The 13,459-nt window shown below is 35.7% G+C and overlaps 1 protein-coding gene across 1 annotated transcript in view; it reads right to left on the minus strand.

Moving 5' to 3' along the window:
• Positions 1-623: 623 nt before the first annotated feature.
• The window catches only part of COP1 (COP1 E3 ubiquitin ligase), a 306,374-nt gene continuing 293,538 nt past the window's right edge, over positions 624-13,459 (minus strand). Inside the window, exons 19-20 of the mRNA XM_074222102.1 lie at positions 11,387-11,431; positions 624-8,336 (exon numbers count right to left, since the gene is read on the minus strand). Of these exons, the coding sequence (XP_074078203.1) occupies positions 8,319-8,336; positions 11,387-11,431 (63 nt within the window). The 3' untranslated portion in view covers positions 624-8,318. The remainder of the gene's footprint in view (positions 8,337-11,386; positions 11,432-13,459) is intronic.

A 13,459-nucleotide genomic window follows, 5' to 3' on the forward strand; every position in this document is an offset into this window, starting at 1 on the left:
CACAAAGATTTGTTATGACAGCAATCAGACAACTCCAGGGCGGGTGGCTACCAGAAGATAAGCACACCCCTTGGGGTTTGAAACACTGGGAAAACATCTCATGTCTCTTCTTGCTGTTCCATGGATGTGATTGTTTTTCCTGATGACAAATCTGTTTACTCTTGCCATCTCTCCTCCCTTCTCTAATGCTATTGCTGCCTATGAGGCAGAAGAGACCACAAGGTTCCCAAAAAAGGTTCTATCACCCCATGGAGAAAATGGATATCTTGCAGGAAGGAAAAGTTTGTGAAGGTTTAGCTTTAGGAATTTTTTCCAAGATAGTTTTTCAAGCAGGAGGATTGAACTCAGGTCCTCCTGAGTTGGGTCATATAGAAACTGTCTCTTATGATCCAAAAGAGCACATCAACTTAAGTCATTCTGTGGTCTCTGAAAACATCCATGACAGTTGACCTTCAGCTTAACTTTATCTTTCGAAATGGCAGAATAAAGAACAGTTCCCAACTTGAAATCCAGAATTGTATATCTGACCACATTATTGGATTTCATTTGGATCTTCTAGAATCATTATTGCGGATGACCTAAATCTTTGGACTGACACCTTTCCATACATAATAGGGAAAAAAAAGAAATTGAAAAGGAGTGATAAAGTTTCAACATGAGCATGCGAAAGCTCCCTTGCATTCATACAAAGCCTTTTCATTTAGTAACATGCCAAAAAAACCTTCCCAGCAACATATATTACTGCCATTGTATGTGTAAGGTACAATCTGGTTGCTCAGTGTTACTATACAATTGTTTTAGAATAAAAAACACACTTTCTTGGGGAAATCACTTGGGGAATTTGAAGAGATAAAATCCTTAAGAACTAAGCTAAAATCTTGGAATTGAAAGTGACTGCTTGCTTCCTGAAAATGTCACAACTGAAATCAAAGCTCCAGCTAATGCAGATATGTCTCCATTTTCTAGTTCTTAGCTCCTGCAAAGAAAATACAAAATTTGACTCTTAGGCTTAGAATAGATAGTAGCTAGTCCTGAACTTTGAATGATGACAATTGCTGGTCTCTTCTACTCCCTCTTTAGAAATCATAGGAGGTCCACAGGTATGAAACATGTTTTCAATATTTCTTCTTGATTTTGCTGATCCCCCCCACCCATTTCTACTTTTCTTTAAAATATTTGTTGAAAAGCATAGTTTTGCACATATAACCTATATTAGATTGTTTTCTGTCAGGAGAAGGGGGGAGATAGAAAAATGAGAAACTCAAAATCTTACATAAAACGATTGCTTCAAACTATCTTTGTATGTTGTTGGAGAAATAAACTATTTAAAAATTTTCTTGTTCACAAATACACCTACTTCATTTCTTTTCCACTGTGAAAATGCTTTCAAATAAAATGGAAGTTATTTGAAGAAATATTTTGTTATAATGGAAGGCTTTCAGGATTGAGGCAGAGTGGTGAGATATAGTAGAAAATTTAGGTGATTCAGAAAAAAAGTACATTTAAAAAAATTTAGTCTCTAAATGTTATGTCATATAATCATGTTTAGTCTGCTAAAAGTTAACTTTTTATCTACTCCCTGAGAAATAGTAGCAATTGACTAGATTATGTCAAAACTAGCTATGATTTGAACATTAACCATAACATAGACTCAAATTCTTATTTGTACTTAGAATCAACAAGATCATTCCATAGACCATCGGTTCAGTTCTAATTGTGCTTTCAGACTGTAAGGCACTGCTTGAATTTTGGAAGGTAATTTCAATAGCATTGTAAAAGGATGAAAGAATCAGAGAAATTGAGAAGTCTGCCTGTCAGCTTCCTTCTGTAATCCTCATACTTACCTATTTACTTTGAATAAATATTTCTGAATTTTCTAAGAAAAATCCAACATTAAACATCCTCTGTTTCACTGTCCAGGGACCTCAGCTCTCTAGAAGAGCAATATTCTGAGCCAGCCCCATTAAATTCACAATGTGACATTTCAAACAGGCTCCCTACACAATAAATGTTCTCAGACCCCTGATTTCTGTTCATTCCCTTTTGTGATTAAGAATTTAAATCCTTCTCTCTCTCTCTCTCTCTCTCTCTCTCTCTCTCTCTCTCTCTGCACACACTGAATATCTGAGTAGTACTTATTGGCACATGTTCTATTGTGGCAACTTCAACTTAAAGGTTAGTTTAATTATGTGGAAATTTTCCTGAACTGAATTCCCAGTATCCTGCAAAAGAGATGTTGTTTTATGAAGGAATTCTATAGAAATAATAAAATCTACCAAATTGGATCTTCTAATGGCAAAAATTTTTGTAAGCCAAACATCAATAATGAGACATTACCTCCAGCCAGTCCCTACTCCTTGAGTCGGGGCAATGGGATACAAATATTGAGGCTGGTCCAGGGCAAATCATGTTTGGCTTTTAAGACCCTTCAAAATGTGACCCCATCCTACCTTTCCACTCTGCAGACTTTACTCCTCACCAAGTGTGATGTTAGCAACATTGAGGTTTTTGCCATTTCTTCAACATGAAACTCTCTCCATATGACAGGACTTTTGCCATGGCTGGAATTCGCTCCCTTTTCATTCTCTCTGCCTCCTGGTATCACTGACTTCCTTCAAACTTGAGCTTAGGCACCACTTTTTGAAGGAAGCTTTTCCTTTTCCTCCTTAATTTCTTTCTCTGCATATATTTAATTTGGGAAAAAGTGTTTATATGGTCATCTTACTCATTAGTCCGTGGACTCTTTGAGAACAAGGTCTGTTTTTTGCTTTTCTTTGTATCCCCAACACTTAGTACAGAATAGGTATTTAATAAATGGTTGCAAAAAATCTTGAAACATCAGGGAACCACAAGGTATTAATTTCAATCTATAAGTAGTCCTAAACTCAACAATATTTCTGACATTTTTCTTTGTTGTGGGAACCTCAAGGCTAGGGTTGGAATATTAAAGAGCATTCCTTGTAGTTGTCTGAGTAATATCTCTTTTATATACTGATTCTATTTATTTCTATTTGTTTCTTTGAAAAGGACTCTTTGGCTTTGGACTTAAGAATGGGAGTTGGAGATGGTGTAAGGCAGCAGCAAGCCAAAAAATTACAATGAATTCTAACAGAGAACTTTTTTTTTTTTGCAAGGCAATGGGGTTAAGTGGCTTACCCAATGCCACACAGCTAGGCAATTATTAAGTGTCTGAGGCTGGATTTGAACTCAGGTACTCCTGACTCCAGGGCTGGGGCTCTGTGCCACCTAGCTTCCCTAACATAGAACATTTTGTTGTTGTTCAGTCATTTCAGTTGTGTGTGACCTGGTGATCCCATTTTGAGGTTTCCTTTGCAGAGATAATGGAGTGGTTCACCATTTCTTCAGTTCATTTTACAGATGAGAAAATTGAGGCAGTTAAGTGACTTGCCCAGAGTCACACATCTAGCGTCTGATACCCTATTTTAATTTGGATCTTTCTGATTCCAGGGCTAACTCTTTAACCATTGTGCTACCTAGCTGCCCTAGAGCATTTTTACGATCTACACTAAAGTATTGCAATGCACTCAATGGACAAGAATATGGATGTTTGGGGAATATTAACTTTCAAAATTCATGGAATGGTTTCATGGGCTTTCCTATGAGGAGAGAAATTTGTGATCATCTGGTTTGGAATAGGAGTATTCTTATGCCTCTCTTTCATCACCTTTGAGGTGGCTGGGTCTGATGACCTTAAATTTATTCCCAACTCTCAAGTTCTAATGTTCCTTTTCTTAAAGCTTGTTCAATGTCCTAATATGTTAGATGCAGAGATCAGATTAAAATCCAAAATTTCTGAACGCCTAACGTAATGATCTTTTTAGTAAATGTCTCCAGTAATCAACACTTAATTTTCATGTTTCCAAATCTGCTATTTTATCCTCCTAATATCTCTTTAGCCTGGAGTCACAAAGACTGATCTTCCTGAGTTCAAATTTGGCCTCACACACTTAGTAGTCAAGTGACCTTGTACTGATAAAAACATAGAGAAAACTTAACATGCTCTTAGAACTGCTTAGGAATCATCCAGATGTACTGAGATTGTCATCACAGAGGTTATCCCCATTAACAGGTAGAGCTTTCTGTCTTCCATCTTCTTCCATCCATAACGTGTTGTTTAAAAATGATCATTACTTTAAATGGTGTGCTCTTTCAACCAGCTTTGGAAGCTCTCCAGGGTCTCATTTGTCAAGGGCAGTAAGTTACTATTCTACTACTACTATCCTCAACCTCCTCCTCCTCCTCCTCCTCCTATACTATTACTACTATACTACTACTACTACTACTACTACTACTACTACTACTACTACTACTACTACTACTACAAGCAGAAATCTGCTAATGCTGTCATTATTGAAGAGCCTAATTTGCTCAATGACATTCTTTGAGGCCATCACTTATTGTGAGGTAGATTACCGTGGCAGCATTGGAAGGATGGAAATCATGCATGAAGCTAAGACCCTAGCCAAAAAGAATTTGAGCATTGTAGCATGAGGGGAAAGCATAGAGTATCGAAGTTTCCTTTCCTTGTCCCCAACCCCTACATACCATCATTCAAAGAACTCCTAATTTAGTTCCAGAAACTCTTCCAAGTCTATTTAAAAATAAGGTTCCTTCTTATATATGCAAATATGGTTATTTCTTGCTGTTCTCCATTCCAAAAATGTGCCTGTCATTTGACTATTTTACTATTCAAAAAATCGGCTCAGTGTTCTGTATCCTTTTATCTGATGTTTCCATGTTTCTTAACAATGACAGACTTAGATCTTTCCAAGCTGGACGGCTGGACAAGATTGGCTTTTGTCCTTGGGCTGTTATTTTGCCCATGGGACTTAGAAAAAAGGGGGGTTGTAGTGGTGAAATGATCTTTATGGTATGACACAGTGAAAAGTCTATTTGTGTATCATCCTGGGCAACTTAGAAAAATGATTAGAAACATTGATATTCTTAGAATCAGGACCCAGAATGCCATTGCCTTTCTCTGGGCCTGTTTACTCTTCTATGAAATGAGGAAGTTGCATGGATGATCTCAAGATATTTTCCAGATCTATATTCACATGAACTCAATAAGTTGACAAGGATTTTAAGTTTTCTTTATTAAGATGGTTCTGAACCTTCCCCCCACCGTGTGTGTGTGTGTGTGTGTGTGTGTGTGTGTGTGTGTGTGTGTGTATAAATAAGATACCTACTCATCTAAGGGTCCTTGTGAGGAAGTTAGAGTGAACTTTTAAAATCATTAAGTCCATTCCAACCTGAAGAGGAATCTTTTTTTAAGGCAGTTCTCAGAAGGAATTTTGAGGCTTTATATGAAATCTACTTAATAGAAGTGCAGAACCATCTACCAATAAGCACAAAATACATTTTTGGCAAGGATCCTGAAAACCTTCAAGACACTAGAGAACATTCCCTAAACTTCCAGGTATCTGTAAGATGCCTTCTTATAAGTTTCCTTGATCTTAACTTATTTTCTTAAAATAGCAATTGTCTCCATGAAGATTTTCCTTAAAAATTGAAGTCTGAACCTTTGTGAATATATAAGTTCCATGTCACATAGATGTTACACAATATAATGCAGAGAGCTTAAATTCTCTCCAATCCCAAATCCAGAACTGTGACCTTATCCCTGGAAAGGCAGTGCACTTTACCAATATGGAGCAACAACTTCTTGAGAAGCTCAGAATTTTAAGAGTCAAGGAGCTTCAATGATTTGCCCAGAGAGATATATAGCCAGTGAGAGTCATAGTATCCTGACCCTGAGGTAGAATCATTACCCACTGGGCATCTACTTCTCTATTTTCCTTTGTAAATGAGAAACAACTTATATTGGAACTAAGGCGGCCTCACATGGTGTGGAAAGAACCAGGAACCAGGAATTGGGAGCTCTAGAGGAAATTATTTCTTCTTGTGACAATTTCCTCATCTAGAAAAGTAAGGTAACTGAGTTTATCTTCTGCTGTTAAGATTCTAGTATCTTTGTTGTGTTTTAGTCATTCAGTCATGTCCAACTTTTTGTGAACTACGGCATGCCACAGACAATACTGTCCATGGGGTTTTCTTGGCAACAATATTGGGATGTTTTGCTATTTCCTTCTCAGGGTCACACAGCTACTGATTGTTTAAGGCTGAATTTGAATTCTTTTTTTCCTGATCCCTGTTTGCCTCAGTTTTCTCATCTGTAAAAATGAGCTAGTGATGGAAATGGCAAGCTGTCCAGTATCTTTGCCAGGAAAATACCAAAGAAGGTAACAGAGTCAGACACTACTGTAAACAACTGAAGTTCCTGACTCCAGGTCCAGAACTCTATTGAACCACCTGCCTCCAAGGCAAGCAGAGGTTGAGTGGCTTGCCTGGGGTGACACAGATAGTAAGCAACTGAGGTCACATATGAACTCAGGTCTTCCTAATTCTAGATAGCGCATTTTATGCACAGAGCTATCTAGCTGCATTTCTATTATCATTGTGTAATACCAACTGACATTTAATGGATTGTATGCATAAATAATACTATTTTCCAGATGTAAATGTATTGTGTACATATATGCAAAATGTGCATATATATACACACACATGGATATGTGTTTATTTCCAAATACATATTTATTTCCTCAAAGGAAAATAGAACAGCTGAACTTTAAGCTAACTTTCCTTAAAATGATTTTTACTTGTTCAAAAAACTCAAAGGATCTTTCATTATATGGAGAAGTTTCACAAAATAAGTTAGTACAATAAATACTCTTCTTGCTATTTAACTACAAAATTTAACTAACAGCCATGAACTTCCATTTTCTGTTTTCATAATGATCTGGACAAGTTTGCCTACTGATTCTAAAATTCTAAAATCTTTATAAACCTCTTCTTTGAGGCACAACACTCTGACCATTAATTGCTAGCAGTGGAGGGAGTACCTCTTTGGGGCCAGCTTGGGTACCTAATAGGTGTCAATTTAAAATGATGCTGGTATCTTCTCAATCAGAAATTATATTTTCCTTACAAACTTCAGAAACATTCAAGAAGGAATTATCTTGATGTGATTTTAGTTTCAAGGATTTGGGTGTAGGGAGAATTGTGAAAAATACATCATCTTATCACTATATATGTGTCAGACCTAAATCAAATTTCAGGCCAGTTTTTTTTTAATGGTTATTGTTTTGCAAGGCAAATGGGGTTAAGTGGCTTGCCAAGGCCACACAGCTAGGTAATTATTAAGTGTCTGAGACTGGATTTGAACCCAGGTACTCCTGACTCCAGGGCCGGTGCTTTATCCACTGTGTCACCTAGCCGCCCCCCACTGCGCCACCTAGCTGCCCCTGATTTCATGGTTTTTAGCTGTACTTGTCTGTTCTTTTTTGCCTGTGGGATTCCATTTTTTTTTTTTTTTTTTTTACAACTTGAAAACTATTTAAAAAATTAACCATACTACCCAACAGACTCATGGCTCAGAGGTCTGGATAACAATTTCAAATCTTTTTCCTTTAGCATGTGCTAGAATTGGAAACTGTGGCAATCTGATAGTTGTTTGTTTCACAGAAATTGAGTTGGATAGATCGTAAGATGAGATCTTAAGTAGATGAGAGGAGTCTAGGCATTGAATTGTTTGGCACATGCTTTCCCTCAGCCTAGGAGTAATCTTGTTAGGTCACTGAAAAACCCTGACCAGAGGCAGGAGAAAGTTGGACTCAGATTGTTGAAGGATACTATAAATTTCATCTCTTGTAAGAATTCAAATCATTAAAAAACCCCAAAATCTCATTCTTTTTTTAAAAAAAAATCACATTTCTCTATTACATAACTTCAAACCCCATCTATAATTTCTCATTCTGTGTATCTCTCTTGTCTATGACTGGAGCTAAAGACTTCCTAGATCTCAGTTCTGTAGTTTTTATAGAGTTTCCTCCCTTTAAAAGTATATCTTTCCTTATGTGTGATGATAAAAAATTCCCTAGCTTAGCTGTGGCTCAATAAACTTTTATTCTTTTTTGTTATTTGTTTTTATTTAAAAGAATTTGTTTCCCTATCATAAAAATTAGACAACCACACCACCACCAGCAGCAGCAAAGTCCATGGAGTTATGTTGATGGTGGAGAGTTCACTGGGTGTTCCCAGTGTCTCAGAGGTCCTAAAGAGTCCTTAGATGGGGGAGAGGGATGAAAAAAAAGGGAGAAAAAAGAAGAAAACAAAACAAAAAAATCCATGATGGTTTCAGGAAGGGGCATCATCTGAAGGTTTCCTTTCTTTTCTCATGGTGAACTGCAGATCTGTTTCAGCAGGACCTAGTCAATCTTTCCTTGAGGGATGATCCTTCATACCAGCTCGAGCACCTAATTTTAAAATAGAAAAATCAGAATATACAAATGTAGTTTAAAAGCGTAGCCTGCATAAAACTCTAAAGAAGAATACCCAGACATGACACCCAAGAATCCTTTTGTCCATTTCTCTAAGAAGAGTCAAAGCTCAGAGAGCTGGATATGGAGTTTGAATCTTGCCACAGTCATGGAGATACTGTGTGAGCAAGACCAAATCAATCAGGGGACCTGTCACATGGGGTTGTTATGAAGATTGAATGAAACAATGCAAATCTTAAAGTCTTATATTACATGTTCATCATTTACTGTAGTTGCTGTTATTATTAATATCATCATTATTAGCTATTTTAAATATACTACAGAGTTTGAAAGGATTTACCACTTTTCTTTTAAAGACAGAGTGTGTTGCATTGGGGACTATACATTCTATAGAGATGCAGGTCATGACCAGAAACTATAAACTCATTTCATGATGTCCTAGAAAATCTGGTGAGACACAGACTAAATGTTTGTGAATGGGAGGTCCATTTCTTCCTTTTGTTTGTTTACTATCACATAATAAAGGAGCCTGGAAAGTAAAATACAATACATACCAGTCAGTCAATAAGCATTTATTAGGCTCATTTATATGCTGGGTCCTGGGGATACCAAAAGAGACAAAAGAGCCCCAGCCTTTCAGGACTTTAGTCTAATGGGTAAATCAGCTTGTAAACAAGCATGCAAAAATGGAGCGAACCTGTTGATGCAGAGCAATTATGAAAACATTTCCAGGTGATCAGCAAGTAGGATGGATCCTATCTGGAGGTTTAACATATTTACACGTAAAATAGATTTGTATATTTATGTTTGTATCGTTATAGAATACTAAGGTACTACAAAGAATAACTAGTCACTGTACAGTATTTTAAGGGTTACAAAGCAATTGATATGCTTCTTTTTTTTGTCTTTGATGCAACCACACCAAAGATGAAGTCTTCAGTATCTGTCCAGCCATCACCTAACCTTTCTGGCAGGCAATGGCTCATTAGGAAATGGAAGGCCTGGGAGGTGTGCCAGTTCTGATTCTGAGGTCAGAACTCCTTCTACTGTACCCAATGTGCACTAGGTTCCTTATATGGATGGAGTTCAAATCATAGAAGACCACAGAGACATCAGTGTATCCAAGTATGCGTTATTAGTACTTATTTGCTACTTTCCATGAAAACAAGGCATTATCAGTTAGAATTTTAAAAAGTATTTCTTTTATGTTTACTTAAATGATCAAATATCAAGATTATCTGAATTAAAATCTACCCCATTAGATTTAGCCCTTTCTTGATGAAAGATCCACTTTCTAGTCAATCACTGTTATCACAATCTTACATTATTTTCAGCATCAAAGAAACTAACATCGTTACATAAATCAATTAAGATCAATAGGCAGGACTGATCACACAAAACCAATTTGTAATGGAAAACCAGAGGAAGAAGAAATTGGCAGAAAAGTTAACGGGGCATTTCAATTCTAGGTGCCAAAGATTTAACTGCTCATTCCTTTTTATTTTATTTTTTTAGGTTTTTGCAAGGCAAACGGGGTTAAGTGGCTTGGCCAAGGCCACACAGCTAGGTAATTATTTAGTGTTTGAGACCGAATTTGAACCCAGGTATTCCTGACTCCAGGGCCGGTGCTTTATCCACTACGCCACCTAGCGGTCCCCTGCTCATTCTTTTCCTTTAGTTTTTCTCAAGTCTGACTTATCCAAACACCTTCATGCTTTTTGTATTACTTTATATTTGGTGAAGGAAAATACTTAACATAAAAGGCTGAGAGTGCTCAGCAGATTCTAGATATTGGGCAGATTCTAGATTGTCACTGGACTTTGCGGGTATTATATAGTTCCAGGAAGCAGCAGGTCTAGCAGGTTTCCAGGTCAATGATTATAACAGCCCAAAAGATGCAAAGAACCTCCTCTACCTGCTGTAGTGTAACAAATTTGATCATTTAAGAAACCTGGCTTTTGTTTAAGCTACTTGCCATTCTCAAATTACATTTTCAAGCAAATGGAACAGTAGTTAGCAGAGTACAGGATGATACCACTTAAGATAAATTAATTTCAGTAGCTAGCACTCTGATTCCCCTACTCCTTGAGACTCTCTCATTGGCTTCCTGTTGCATGGATGAGTGTGATTTGGAGTTAAGAGTAGAGGCTGCTAGGTCAACATTCTCTTCTCATTAACAAGTAATATATCTGTTGATTTTTGGAAAGGATATCCAAGGAAAACATGAGTGCTTAATGGCAAGTGACAGAAGAATCACTAGGAGTATTAATAAAAACAACCATCTCTGTCTGCTTCCATATAAGCAGAGATTACCTGAAAGAATTAACTCAGACATAAGGAAAGCTAAAGTACCAGGTACATCTACTTGTTGCAAAAAGCACATTAAAAATAGTATTCTTATAGAAATCTCATTGTTTACACCTGGATTTCTAATTCCAATCAATTATGATCAACTGCCTTAAAGGGAAGCACTACAGTTAAACAGCGTAATGAATAAACAAAAATACTTCTTTAAGCTTATAGTCACAAAATTAAGTGAGTGAAAAGCTATACATCAGCAATTAAAACAATAAAATGTTTGTGGGGGGGAGGGTCACTAAGGAATGCTGAGAGGCATTTGAGTTTTTGATTCCTAATTAACAACCATTTTAATGACCAAATAAGTGGCTTTTATGGCAAGGAGGTATAGGAATGGGGAAGGGGGGTGGGGGTTACACAAAGATAAAAAAGGAAAAAACAATAGCACAGCATTAGTCTCTGTGAAATGGCCAGCAATTTCATAAAATACTTTGGTCTCTATATAATACTGCAAAAGGGTTCTGGAGGAAATATGTAGCATTTAGACAGTGCCAGTGTCTCCTCTAAGACTGAAAATTAGTTGGATCACTCCAAGCATATACATGTTTGGATAGATCTCCCCTAATGGCTTATTCAAAATGTATAAATTTCATTACCCTTTTATGTTCTAAAAAGCCATCCATATTTAAAATGGTGATTAAGAAAAAACAAACAGAAAACCACCTTACCTTAATTGTCCCCTGACTGTTAGCAGCAATCAGCACATTGGACTCCTAGAAAAGAAAAGGGGTATTTAGTGTCTGACAGACCACTTTAACAGAAGGTATTAAAACTTTCAGGTTATCTGCATTAAATTGAAATGGATAAAAATCTAGTAATTAGCTAACTACCATGAACAATCTACTATTTTTTGACAATTTTGGAACCAAAAGTTGTTACATATTAGAGAGCTAAAATTATAAATACTTCAAAGAGAGGCAGGTAAATTCTTCACAAAAATAAATTAAAATTAAACCCTGCTTCTAGCCTCCTTTTGTGGGCTTTCTCCATTAGAGCGTAAGCTCCTTGAGGTTTTTTTGGTATCCTCAGAGCTAAGCACAGAGCCTGGTACAAGGTAGGTATTTAATAACTGTTCACTGAATTCAAAGTTGACAAAGAATGATATAAAATTTTTTTCTTAGTCTCTCAACCACTTAAATGAAAAATAATAACTAATAAGTTATTTTTCAGAAATATCTCTATAAGAAATGTGTCTCATATCCCCTTCTATGTAATGTAGAAATAAAATTAAGAACTTTTTTTAAACCACTGTTACAGAGGGCTGGAGATTATGAGTGCAAGGTTATCACTGCTACTTTGAATGATTTGGTTTGCATTGTGCATGTCAAATAATCTTATAGATGTTGGTGTAGTCTGACAAAGGACTGTTTTCAATAGGCTCTTTTTCAGTAGGTTACTTTAACTATTAAATACAAAAATGCCAGAAGCTAATTCTTACTTATCACGTTCCTTTTTGTGGAACCTGTCATTTTTTCCAGTGATGTTTCTTAGGGTGCTAAACTAAAATAAAAATAAAATGCAGCTCCTTTCAACATGAAGGGAAAACAGGAAAAGACAATTTGAAAATTATTATAAAGTTTGTTAATAAGAGAGAACACAAGTAGAATGTATGGAGATACCCAAACAGGATTAATTTGTTTGAAAAATCAATAACATTATATTTGCTTATACTGTAACAAAACTTGTGTGATCTCTAGAAGATATGATCATAAGTACAATTTGGATAATACATTAAACAACTAATAAGTCTCAGACATTAAAATACAAAGGGGTTATGAAATAAAAATTATTCTCATAGTATGTACTATTTATTTTTTGTGACATATATGCATAAATATTCCTAAAATCAATCTAACTTTAATATTGACTTAAAATCTATAAAAATAAGCACCCCCCCTTACAATACATATTTTGTAACTCATTCAATTTCCAGAATAGATTTCACTGGTTATCAAAAGAATGACTCAAATATTCTCTGATTTATCAACATGGTGTGTGTATGTATATATATATATATATATATATATATATATATATATATATATATATAATTTTATAGTTTTAAAGGGGTAGTTAAACATTTACCAAATGAAAAGAATAAATATTTCTGCTATTTCCTAAAAATGAAAGTTATGTTAACAAAATGGTTACTTATTTCCCAGTTTTGTTGGCAGAAATAGACAATCTACTATTCAGTGGTGTAAAATGTTGCTTCCCTAAATATGAACCTTTAAACAGATAGTACTCATAAAACAAAACAAAAAAAAAAACCCAAAGAATCTGATCTTGATAACGGAATTGTGGAAAACTACTTCCTTTCCAGAAGGGCAATTTGCCTTTTGGGCCACCACCAAAAATATTTAGCACATTAGGAAAAAAGTAATTTATTGAATAGCCTTTTTTATTAAGCAGGGAAAATAACTTCAAAAAGTTATCACTATTTCCTCATAATGAGTAAAACTATATAGACTGCAGTGTGTTGATCCCAAGAGATTCTTTCAAAACTATTTGTAACTGTATTCAAGTAATGCCAGGTCAAGGGAGAAAATTTATAAACTTCAGGAATGTTAGGAGTGCAAAAGAGGATGATCAGAAAGTTCTCATTTGCTACTAAATATGGAAGAATAACTGGATCTAAACTGTAACACACTAAAATTTTATTAGATGATTACAACAATTTTCTAAAAGTGACATATTTCCATTTCAGAAAAGTAACAAACATTTCTTCTTGAGAAGATTTA

Source organism: Macrotis lagotis, chromosome 2, assembly GCF_037893015.1.
Source record: "Macrotis lagotis isolate mMagLag1 chromosome 2, bilby.v1.9.chrom.fasta, whole genome shotgun sequence".
In the NCBI taxonomy this organism is placed as follows: domain Eukaryota; kingdom Metazoa; phylum Chordata; class Mammalia; order Peramelemorphia; family Peramelidae; genus Macrotis; species Macrotis lagotis.